At 35.9% G+C, this 12,860-nt stretch overlaps 1 protein-coding gene across 6 annotated transcripts in view; it reads left to right on the top strand.

Moving 5' to 3' along the window:
* CHL1 (cell adhesion molecule L1 like) overlaps positions 1 to 7,758 on the top strand; it is a 203,288-nt gene extending 195,530 nt beyond the window's left edge. For 5 of the 6 annotated variants that reach the window (XM_029918203.1, XM_029918204.1, XM_029918199.1 and 2 more), the window contains 2 exons: positions 882 to 954; positions 4,152 to 7,758. In XM_029918203.1, the coding sequence (XP_029774063.1) occupies positions 882 to 954; positions 4,152 to 4,368 (290 nt within the window). In that variant the 3' untranslated portion in view covers positions 4,369 to 7,758. The remainder of the gene's footprint in view (positions 1 to 881; positions 955 to 4,151) is intronic. The other variant, XM_029918202.1, reaches the window with a different exon arrangement.
* The last annotated feature ends 5,102 nt before the right edge of the window (positions 7,759 to 12,860 follow it).

Raw genomic sequence — 12,860 nt, 5'->3', positions numbered from 1 at the left:
TATACTGCACATTCAAACAAACAAAAGCATAATTTGTAATTTTTATAAAATGTATGCATAGATATTTATGCAATTATACACCTCATTTTTTCCTGTGAACCCTGAATTATTATAAAGTAGATTTTCAATAGTTAACAACTATTAACTCTTAGTTAATTGGAAAATTTAAAGAGATAAAGCATTCTCTTCTGAATATCCCCAACAAATAGTCACTTCTGAAGTGAGGCCCTATCCCAATTTTCAAGATTGATGGAAAAGGGAAAAAAATGAGCACTTCACATTGTAGGACAGATAAAAGAATCTCTTAGGTCTCTGCAAGTAGCAGTGAGAGATGCCATGAAGGATTTTTGTTTGTGTTTTCCTAGTTGTCCTGTGTCCCACTACTTAGAGTAGATCAAATTTAAAATGTCACTATAGACGTTAATATTCTGATTCTTGAGGCAATTACGAACACAAATGAGAACAGACAGTCAAATGGCTGACTCACTTTAGTGCCGTAGATCTGGCTTGATCCTATGGTGTCTTCAAAAAGTTTTGGATAGTAAAATGTGTATTTGGTGATTTGTCTTCAGTAAGAAACCATAACTGAGCTTGACTCTTCCAGTTAGACTCATTGCCTACATGATACTGATTAGCCACCTGAAGATCTGCAGCAGGCTGTACTTCTGATGACAAATCAGGAGAATACAGGAGCTCCTTTTCCTTTTTTGCTTAAACAAAGAGGTAACCGATGGGTTGTAGATACAACCACAAGAAAACACTTGACTCACTAGTGTCTAAGAACTGGATCTACACTTCTTACTGATAATCCATCTTCAACCACACTATTAATACGTCGTTAAAAATTACTTGTGTTACTTCCCCCTCTATTTGTTTTTTAGTGAAAGAAAAGGAAGACCTGCATCCAGATCCAGAAGTTCAGTCAGTAAAAGATGAAACCTTTGGTGAATACAGGTAAACAGCGTTCCATCTCAAAATGTATTAAAACACACACTCATCAGGTTATAAGCTTAAAAATACAAAAACAAATAAGTATTTCTTTTTAAATAAAGTTTATACTATTGTAATGCCTTTTTAAAGAATAGTTTGTAAGGGCACCTGGGTGGCTCAGTCGGTAAGCGTCTAACTCTTGATTTCTGCTCAAGTCATAATCTCACAGTTCCCAAGATCGAGCCTTGTGTTGGGCTCTCTGCTGACAGCGTGGAGTCTGCTTGGATTCTCTCTCTCTGTGACTTCCCTGCACACACACGTTCTCTCTCTCTCAAAGTAAACAAACACATAAAACAAAGAATGGTTTGTAAAAATAGGATCTACTTGAGTGATAGTAACCAACCTTCTGGGTGTAGGGGTGGATGTCACTGCAATTCAGGTAGATTGGTGTGCCAGGAGACTTTCCTTAAAGCTCTGTGTGCAATGCAAAGGATGCTATTTTCATTTAGAGTGAATATCTTTCTGGAGTTTCTAAAACATCTCGAAGTCTCTAGCTTGGCCATTCTGAACACAGGTTTTATTCAGTTTGTGTCCATGAACATGTATTCTGTATGCCTTTGTATACTTACAAAGGTGAGTAAGTTACACATCCTGTCCTGAAGATGAACCCAGTCTGCAGAGGAAAAGCCTTACCTATGTGCAAATCACTGTAATTAAGTAAAGCGAAAAAGAGAGCATGAAGAAGAGCATCTCTTTCAGCCTGAGAGGGATGCTAAATAACGGATCATCCAGAATAGAGAAGATAGGTTTTAAAAATGAAATGGGTTGTGCTACTGTTAACTACTGGGCAGAGCATGGCCAAACCTAAGGCAACAGAAGTATATGGGGACCTTGATTCAGCTCAGGTCATGATCCCAGTGTTGTGGGATCGACACCACACCTGACCCCATGCTGAACATGGAGCCTGCTTCAGATTCTCTTTCCCTCTCTCCCTCTCTCCTTCTTATGCTCTCTCTCTTAAAAAAAAAAGTGTGCCAGACATGGGAGGAACTGCAGGATATCTGAATGGGGGAGGTAGCTGTTAAACTTCTCATTCTACCGCTGTTGGTCACCACCTTCCTCTTGGTACCTCCCTCCCCATTCCTTAGCCATTTGTGTTTGAGATGGCGTTGTTTGCCATCAGGTCCTTTGTATATTGCAGCCACAAGGACCCAGGCTTCTGTGGCTTTTATTACACAGGAGGCCAGAATTCCTATCAGAAAAGAGACTTGATTGACTTTAACTGGCCCATCCCTGGATCCATTTCAGGGAAATGGAGCGTTCTCACGAGCTGTCCTGGGCTAACAGACGTACATCTGAGCCTCATTAGAGGCTCGACTTTGCTCTATACTAATTTTTCCTTTTTTTCCCACTTATTAAATCTCTTATTATATTTTTACATTTCTTGATTAATCACTTGAATTTTTTTTTTCAGAATAAAGATCATTAAAGGGAGAAGAAGGAAGGAAAGAGGAAAGAGAGGAAAATAGAGAGGGATGGAGGGAAGGAGGAAAAGAGAGAGAGAGGGAAACTTGAAATTTTACAGATTTATAAGTTGTGGCTCAGATTCCATGAGGCAAGAATCATTCGGGGCCTATGGCAATTGTTTAAAATATATTTGGAAGACAGATATTACTCATTCAGTTTTATAGGGAAGAAAAAAACTATGATAATGCCTTGTTCAAAAACTCATTCCTCCACCTATTTCACTGTTTAACCTGGCATCCCATTAACAAAATTATTTTTTTTAATAGTTTAATTAAATCTACTTAATCCCTTAATGTTTACCATTATCATTTGCCGAAACTACGTGTTCATCCGGAAAATTACCTCGTCTCCAAGTTATCCCAGGAGACAGTTTCACCGGGTGCTGTTCTTGCTCCTGACATGAACTGTCATCCTTCCAGCTTCTGGTGGTAGTTTCTTCACTACTTGTTGCCTAGTCCCTAAGCTAATGCCACATTTTCGTTTCTTTGTTTTGTTTTCGTAACTGTAAACATCCCCATTCTGGAGTCAATTACTGCCTGAGTCGGGACAGCCTGGGTAATACTGCTGTCAGAAGCAACTCCAGAATCTTTTTCATTCTCAAGTCCCACGTCCCACGCAGTCGGCTCTGGCCATCTTGATCATTTAGGAGCACTGCCTGGTGGGTAAGCACCCAGGACCACCACAGCGGTAGAAATAGAACACAGCGAATTGAGCACTGGCTCTGAAGTGACACAGGCTGCCTTTGCTCGCTTTTCTTGGGCCAACTCAAGTCCCCGGGAAATGTATAACTCAGAAGGGTCAGGGAAGTGTCACCCTGCCTAGCTCGAAGATAGCTGACAGATGGACCTATTTGATGAACAGCACTGATTACCAAAAATTATAAAGGGCTACTCATATTCCAATTAGATACTTTTTTCCAAATTCTTCTTTTTTAAAATGTTATAAAATCTTTTAACTTAGTATACAGTTTTATGGTGTGATAGTAGTACTTAAATAAGATCTTGATCCAGAAACTTAGAATACCGTATCATTTTATAGACATTTTAGTAACTCAGTAATTTTTATTGAAGAATAAAACCCAAATAATAAATTTAGGATGCTATAAGTATTTATGTTCTAAAAATGCTAGCCATGTAAAAAAAAAACTGTCTTAGTGACTTTGCTTCACGACAGGTAAAACGATGGGAAGCAAACTGGTTATTTAAAATGTAAACTTGAGTTTATCAACTACATTAAAGAAAATTCTTTGTTTACCAGAAACAGACTTCAGTTGATTAACCAAATCAAAAGAGAAACTTTTGAAAGGATATAGGGGTTTGTACAGGGTAAAAGGTAAACATGAGAGATCAAGATTTGATGACTGGAAGTTGGAAAAGTTTATGAAATCAAAGAGCAGAACATTACCGTGTCTATGTGTCAACAGACGAATGTCTGCCTGTCTCAAAACATCCATTTTTAAAGGGAAGCAGAAGTGTTGTGTACGATAGAAAGTAGTTTCTCAGTTACTCAGAAGGACACAAATAGGTTATGACTTTTTAAACATTTATTTGCAAAGGTGTCATTTACAGTTTATGTCACCACAGTGTTGATGTGAATGTCTTGAAAATTGTAAGACCTTTTGGCACATATGCATGAATTTTGCTTTATGTGAATGTCTCATATTAGACTTTGTTGAATTATTCTTTATTTTGTAGTGACAGTGATGAGAAACCTCTCAAAGGAAGCCTTCGATCCCTTAACAGGGATATGCAGGCGACAGAAAGTGCTGACAGCTTAGTCCAGTACGGAGAAGGCGACCACGGTCTGTTCAATGAGGATGGGTCCTTTATCGGCGCGTACACTGGATCCAAGGAGAAAGGATCTGTGGAAAGCAATGGGAGTTCTACAGCCACATTTCCGCTCCGAGCGTAAACGCATCACATGTAAACATCAGTGGTTTCACACCAACCTTCCGTATTTATCTGTTCAAGGGAGCAAGAACTTTCACATAGGAATAGAAACGTACTGGCATAAGATTCCATCCAGAATCTGAATATCTTGCAATTATGTTGAGAAAATAGCACTGCCTTGAAAAAATAAAATACCAAGCACTACAGGCCTATATTGTTTGTTTTGTTTTGTTTTGTTTTTCAGGTGCTGAACATTCAGAACACAAAACAAACCCTGTATTTAGATTCACCTCAACTGAATCCAAAGTATCCATTCAGCGTACTCCACTTTTGCCTGGTTTTGCTGTTCGCTGTGTTTGCATTGTTGTTGCTACCTTGTGGGTTTTCCTCTGTGTGCACATCTGTATTCAGTCTCTGAGAACTGTCTTAGTGACTTTGCTTCACGACAGGTAAAACGATGGGAAGCAAACTGGTTATTTAAAATGTAAAGAGGAATATGAATGTCTTATTAAAACAGTTCATTGAATATTTACAGTCTAAATCTATTATTTAAATTTTTGGTAGCAGGAGTCCTAGGTAAACCATCAACTCGTATTTATTCAGCGCCTAACTCTTTGCCCAGAGATGGTCATGTTTAAACAGAATTCTGACTTTTTCAGTCTCAACATGAATTTTTGGGTAGATCAGTTATGACATCTAGAACCATCTTTGTTTTTTGTTCTCTTCTTGGATGAAATTCAGCTGCAAAGGAAATAGTCATCTTATGAAAGAACAGGCCAACGTATCTGAGATGCTGAAGTCTCCTGAGCTACATCTATTTTATATCTTCATTTCTAAATTGACCACTTTTCCCTTTTTTTCTATGTTTATATAATGGTATGCTTGCATATATTTCATGAATGCATTGTACATATTATGTTAATATTTACACAATTTAAAATATACATATGTTTTATTTTGAAGTGAGAAAAAGAACATGAACAGGCATGTTTGTACAGCTAAAGTATATAGTAAGATAACATTTTTCATCATTCCAGAGCTACAACCAACAACATGAGGTTCCAGAACTGAAGACTTTGTATAAAGCATTTGGATTTTGTTCTTATACTGCTTTTTCCAACAGTCTCAAAATAAAGTATCATATAAATATTGAGGGAAATGTTTCATATTTTTCAAAATAAGTTTTTATTGTTGAGTATTATATTCCTACCCCAGCCCCCAAAAGAAAAACTGTTTACAGTAGACATTTCTATACAGAGGTTTGCCTTTCACATTTTAAACATCTTCACAGTGGGATCTCTGTTCTTCGGTCAAAGTCAGCACAAATTCAGGGAATTCATTTTCTGGCATGTGGGCTACTGGTCCTTCTAAAATAGTACATGAAAATGGTTTAAAAATATTATGAAGGACTGTGCATGCATGCCAATAAAATCCAGTGTTCAACTTCTCACTTTATGGAAATATCTTTTAACCTTCCCATGAAATTCTTAATTATGTTTAAGTGAAAGTGACCACAAATTTTTTTTTTGAATCATAGCTATGGCCATATATTGTTAAATCCTGACTTTGATTGATGTAGCTCACTGTATTTCTTGTGGACCGAAATTAGGGACGTTTGTAACGGTCAGTGCAGTAATCCACCTGGAGTGGCTAATGGTCATTTTTTACCTTGTGCGTCCTCCAAAATGCATAGGCAGCAAAAGAATATCTTATTTAAAACAATGTGCCATGGGCTCAGGATTTGACCAAACTCCCAGAAGTAAGAGTTTCCCAAGGGGAAGGCATCCTGATCCTCCCTGTGCATGAGGGTCCACACATCCATCAGTGTACTTGAGTTTCATCCCCAACAGATTTCTACAGCATTTCTGGAGGAAGAATCCTCATGTTCTGACGGAACTGGGAGGGAGGTCTGGTACTCAGCCACCGATGAGGCCAAGGTTGGGACTTCTGAGTTTAGTTCTGCTATTATTCTAGTTCCTATTCAGTTTTAAGAGAATCATTCTCCAGAAAGCATCAGAAGTAGAGTTATTTTTAATTTAATAATCTTTAAATTAGAAGTTAACACAAATCCTGAAGTGTTTGATTTTCCTACACCTCAGTGCTTCCCTTTAGCAGTAACCGGGATGTTCCTGTACCTATTTTCTCAAAGACCAAAACTTCCTTACAGACATGAAGCATGAGATTATGTTATGACTGCCTTTTGCTGTTATTCTTTACAAGTTTTCCTAATACCATTTGGCTTCTACTAGGAGTCTTCAGTGCAGAAGAATTGGTTCATAACTAACTTTCTCTGTTAACTGTCAATATTGTTTTAATGTAATAGATTGTATATAATCTCAAGGATTGTTGGTGGGGATGAGTTCCTAGAGAACTGTCCAAAGGTTGGAAAAATTCAAGTTCTCTTCCTGGTTCCAGCGCTATCTTGTACATAAACCTTAGGCACGTTGCTTGACCCCTTTGCTTTATACTGTCTCAACGATAAAGTGCTAATGATTATCTCAGTTACCTTACCTTTGTCACAGGGTGTTCTTTTTTATGAAGAAAAATCTGAAAATGATCAAAGTTAAGATGCCTTGTAACTTCATAAACTGCTAATCCAACAATGTATCAAGTCACCCCACACATACCAACTCAACTTTTTCCTGTGAGCACATAAATATATTTTTATAGAAAAACAAATCTACAGGATATAAAATCTGCTGTTCAGTGAGCAGTATGATTTGCACATGCCATCAAAAATTATTAATCAGAAAACAAGCAGGGTCTTTGCTATACAAAAGTGTTTTTCACTAATTTTGCATGTGTATTTATAAGAAAATGTGAATTTGGTGGATTATTCTATCAGTGTAAAGGCATCTGATATTTTAGATGTACCCATGTTTATAAAAGTGTAAAGCACAATGAAATTATGCTGGAAGTCTCAAATAATATTTTTTCCTATTTTATATTCATGGAAGAGATGAGATAGAGAGAGAACAATAATGGGAAATGTTGGTGTGTTTTTCTAAGCATTTAAAACATAATTGCCAATTGAAGCCCTAAATATGTTTACATGCCATTAAGATTTGATTCTTGTAATGATTTTAAATTGATTTTAAAGGGGTTGGGTTTGTAATCTGTGGTAGTATATATCCTAGTGTTCCCATAGTGAAATAAATAGGGTTGAGCCAAAGCTTACTTTGTTTTGTGTCTTAAATTGTTTGATTGCATCATCAAAAGAGATGAAAGGTATGTAGAACTGGTTTACCTGTTTCCTTTTTTTTGGCTTAGATTAATATTCATAGTAGAACTTTATTAAAATGTGTTTGTATCGTAAGTGGTGTTTGTATTCTGCTTATGAATATGTATGGTTTAAAAATATTTTCATTATATAAGAAATTCAACTTTCCAAATAAAAGTTCAACTTCATGTACTCTAAAAATGTTTGTATTCTTTTCTGTCCAGATAAGAAGAATCAGAATTTCTATATCAACTTTACCTTCAGTTTCCTCTGATCCTGAAATATCCATAAATGAAACATAAATCAATAAAGCATAAATGACATATAAATAAAAGTATTTTAATTTGAATGACTATACATACAAATAGACCATATAATAACATCTGCAAAATGTAATAGGCCAATAAATTCTACATTTAATGATACATGTAAAATTAAGATGAATGTATATATTCATTTGATTGTTTTTAGAACAATGTAGACCTGTCAATTTTCAAGACAATGTCCAATATATTATAGTTTCAAATAAGGCTAGTGAATAATTGGGACACCCAGACAATCTACTGAAAATTGTGACTTTTGAAAAGTGTTTTATGTGTACTAAGCATGTTACATATATGATCACATTTAACCTCTAAAACAATCTTCTGTTTGTATAATTAAGGCACAACATGGTTAAATAATGTGGTGAGTGTAACCAGCATGGGCTCGAGGTGGAAATTAAATCCAGTGCTGTCTGACTCTAAAACCCAGGCTCAGAATCATTATTCCAGTATGTATTCTTTTATCTCTCACTGCTCTACTTTATCTTAGAAATGCTAAAAAAAAAAAAAAAACCGGTAAGTTTGAGTTCAATGTTAACCTAGTGATCATGTTTAGAAACTTCTTGGTTTAAGGTATGTAATCAAAACATACAATAGGGGAAAACAAATTATATATATAAAACAATTGAATGTGTATAACCTAAAAAACAGTAATTGAAATAAATTGATAAATTTGCTGCCTTAACAACTCTTTCAAGAGGAAAGTATGACATCCAAACTTGTTGGACTCTAGAGTTCTTTGAAGACTCAGTGTTAGGTTTCTGTTATTTTCCTAACATATGTCTTAACCATCAGGCTTTGGTTGTCATGTGCAGACACATGACTTCATGGTATTTTTAGCCTAGGATTCTCCATATATCTGAAGCTTTTTATTTATGACATCCTGCTTGACATCTCTTCTCCTAATGTTTGAAGGATATTTCAAACTCAGTGTTTCAAAAGTGAATGAATAACTTTCTCTTCCAAACCTATCCAATGCCCCTCAACTGTACATACAATTAAGTGATTTTCAGCAATAGTATCCATCCAAGTACTCTCAAGCCATAAACCTATCCTTACCAAGCTTTCTCCCTTTCCCCATTCTCAATCCATGACAAAATTCTGTTGATACTATGGCTTATGTACTTCCTGGATCTACTCACTGCTCTGTACTGTGGTCCTTTGGCGGAGTGAGCCACCTCCTCATGCTAACTGGTCTGTGTCCATCGGCTTCCACTCCAACCTTTTGACCAGAATACAGACAGCATAATATTTGAAGTGCATATCTATTCATGCTCTTTCCCTATGACTGTCCATTGTACTTAAGATAATGACAAAAATTTTTGTAAGTCTTCAGCAATCTGCATGGTCAGACCCCTACTAAACCCCACTCCCATCATTTGCCATTTTCTCCCTCTCTCCATTCCTGACACAATGTATCAAATAGCTCAGATTCCCCAGACCTAATCCATATGGCACTAGCCACTGCGGCATGCACAGGTCCATGTGGACTACAACAGACTAACTACAGAAGGAAATTAACAGAAGTGCTCATGATGCACCTCTTGCTGGGGGCCTTGTCCCTTGAACACTATGGCATGAAGCGCTACAAGACCCTGCCTGGTGCCTATTCATACTCACTGTGGAAACATGGAGGAATTAATACCCTATGGAGCAAATGTTTATTCAGTGAGATAAGGGAGAGTGGGTAAATGCCAACCTTCTCTCATGGCCCCTTCCACTCCCTTATACTGGATGGTCCCATGGATTAAAGCAATCATTTGCATTTTACCAGTGGCCAATCCAATAATGTACCTTCTGTTGGTTCTTCCTCTTTGCCTCACTCTCTGTCTTCTTCATGCCTAGTGCTAACTTTTTAGGGTTGTGCTCCCTACTAAATTAATAACCCATATACTAATTGCTGCAGGTTCTGTTGATAAAGAATCCAGGCTGACTCTATCTTTTATCAGCTCCGAGTATTTGGTAAATTCCTTCCTGTTATGAGTCCCTTAAGTTTATTACTTCTTCACAGAATCACTGGTTTACTCTCAAGTTGAATGTTTCTTTGGAGAAATCTTCTAAGTCTTCCATAACCAGATCTAATCACTCTTAGTGTAGCATTATATTATGTACCACTCATTTTTTGTGCTACACAGTAGCAATTTTACTTTTTTTTTGTATGGCTATTTAATTACTGTCTTTATTTCTTCTATTAGTGTAAAAAGTTCTATAGACACAATAGAGACATGGTCGTTTTTTTCTGGGAATGCCAGCCATTTAGCATAGTGTCTGGCTTCCAGTGAACATTTATTCCACAAATAATTTCACAAATAATTCCAAATAATGAATGAATTTGAGGAAATTCTTGTCTCGTTATTGAAAGAAGTCTACATTTATCCTTACCCAGTGTCTTCATCTTAATAAATGACCCACTATCCAATCAGTTACTGCAGCCAAAGCTCTTAGAATCATTTTTGGAAACATTCTTTCCCTCACTGTTCTACATCACCTCCTATCAGGTCTAACTCCAAAATATATATTTTAATGCATTTATATTCTCCTTTTCTGCTCTCCGCTCCAATGTATAAAACAATCACAGGGCACTTTGTAACATATAAACCAGATTATACTAATGGTTACTCAATAAATGTAGCCAAAATCCCTAATTCCTAACCCTCTGACGCTGCTGCCTTACCAACCTCATCTCATACAGTATTCCCCCCAAAGTTATGCTTTGGTCATTCTGACCATCCCTGTGTTTCTAGAGCTCACTAAAGTTCATTTATGTGCCTAAAGACATTTGCAATTACTATTCTTTCTGTCTGGAATGTTCTCCCGAATTTTGTATGAACTGGTTTCCATTCTGTTTAAATGTCACTTCTCCAGGGAAGATGTCTGTGATTATCAACTGTAAAGTAGTCAGGTGATGTTTATGTTATTCCTTTATATCAATCATTACTGTATTAATTTATATTCTTATGTGATTTCCCCCCATTCCTACTCCCACTACGGGGTGAGCTCCATGAGAACAGCAACTTCGCCTCTCTTGTTCTCTGCCCGTAACAGATCCCAAATACATACTTGTTTGGTGAGTGCGTGAGCTACAGCACCAAACGGGAAACAGTGCAACACGTAATAATAAGAGAAAATAACTAATCTGCTTATCAAAACATAGTGGCCTGAGTTTTACATTTTAAAAACATGTATTTAGAATATACTAGAGTTATTAGGCTAATGATTTTGAAATATATAGAAACATCAAATCATTATGTTGTACACCTTAATCTTATAGAATGTTATGTCCATTATACCTAATATAGATACAAATATAGATATAGATATAGATATAGATATATAGATATAGATATATAGATAGGTTCAAGAACACAAAATTGTGCAGGACAGGTTTGATCACAGAAGAAAAAAAAAGTTTCTTTTGCTTTCAGGAAAGGAAGTTTTAAAGTTTTGTAAAACAGTTATGTAACTCAATAATTAACTCAGTAATTCCAGTCATAAGAATCAGTACAAATTTCCTTTTGGGTAGATTTGAATAAGTTACATACAAAGAAGTTAACTGCAGTACAATATATATTGGAGTAATTATGATAATTAAAATGTTTATAAAGTATGTTTGTAATTCCACAGAAAAAATGTTATATTATGAACCATTAATTCCTATGTAGAGTATGAGAGTTAGCTGTGTTTTAAAATAAATTTTTAAAAATCCACACATGGTTTTCTGTTGAAGTTAAACAGTAGAAACATTTTAAAATAACTACTGCTCTAATAAAATATGTAATTAAAAGACTCAACCACTAGGTGGAAGTGTTTCAAAGTAATATAAGATGCGTACAGAAAGCACCTTTTCTTCAAGGCGTTTTTTTTTTTTTATATTGGCAGTTTTCAAGACTTAATGTAATTCAAGATGTATTATATGTGGATTACTTAGGGATCTTGTACTCCATTCTTTACTTCTAAATTGTGGTCTCATTATAATTATTATTGGCCTTCATTAATTCAAGTTTTGTGAATTACACAGGTCTTTGCTAAGTTTTGAAAGGATTAGCATTTTTCAAATCTTAAGGTGTGATAAATTATAATACTTAGGACATTAAAACTTAGTTCCTTAGTTAAACCTTTTTCTTTACAGTAGAAACAGATAAAAGTTATCACTGATTTATATTATTTATAAATAAATTTGATATTTCACAGTTCGTTAATATATTAATAACTTAGGTCCAATGAATGATAAAATAATTTCTGATGACTCTAGTGTAGTTAAATATTAATAGTAGTAGCCATATCATGGGACTGTTGTAAAGATGTGAATTCAAATATGCAAATAGCTCTGTGAAAAGTGCTAATTACACATTATGATGTAATTAAATACTTTTATAAAACTGTCTGTCAACTGAGAAGGTATAGGTATAGTCACGTTGATAATTCTGCAGTACATAATTAGTTGTCATTTGAAATAAGTGAACAATTTTGTCAAGAGAGGTCACTAGGTAAAATCTGAGTTGACATATAACCAAATGAAGCATTAATATCAACGTCAACTTGAACTTTCACTTCAGTATAAAAGTTAAACAATACCTGTACATAATTGGTGCCTTTCCAAGTAATAGTCCCAAACTTCAGCAGGCATCACCATCCCTCGAAGGGCTTGTTGAAACCTGAGTGCTAGAGTTCATCCCTGCAGTCTGTGCTTCTGTAAATTTGTAAAGTGGGGTCCAGAGTTCCTAAACGTACCAGTTTCGTTGCTGGTTCAGAGATGACACCATGAGACCCAATGACCTACAACAATGCATAGATTTGAAAGCGGTCAGTTACAGGCACCTGGGTGGCTCCTTCCGTTAAGTGTCCGACTATTGATTTGGACTCAAATCATGATCTCATGGTCCTTGAGAGTGAATTCCATGTCAGGCTCTGCACTGACAGTGCCCCTGCCCCCAATAAATAAACTAAAAAATGGTAAAAAGAATCCCTTAA

The sequence above is a fragment of the Suricata suricatta genome, chromosome 12, assembly GCF_006229205.1.
Source record: "Suricata suricatta isolate VVHF042 chromosome 12, meerkat_22Aug2017_6uvM2_HiC, whole genome shotgun sequence".
NCBI lineage: Eukaryota > Metazoa > Chordata > Mammalia > Carnivora > Herpestidae > Suricata > Suricata suricatta.
The sequence above is the reverse complement of the archived record's forward strand: the minus strand, read 5'-3'. Positions and strand labels throughout refer to the sequence as shown.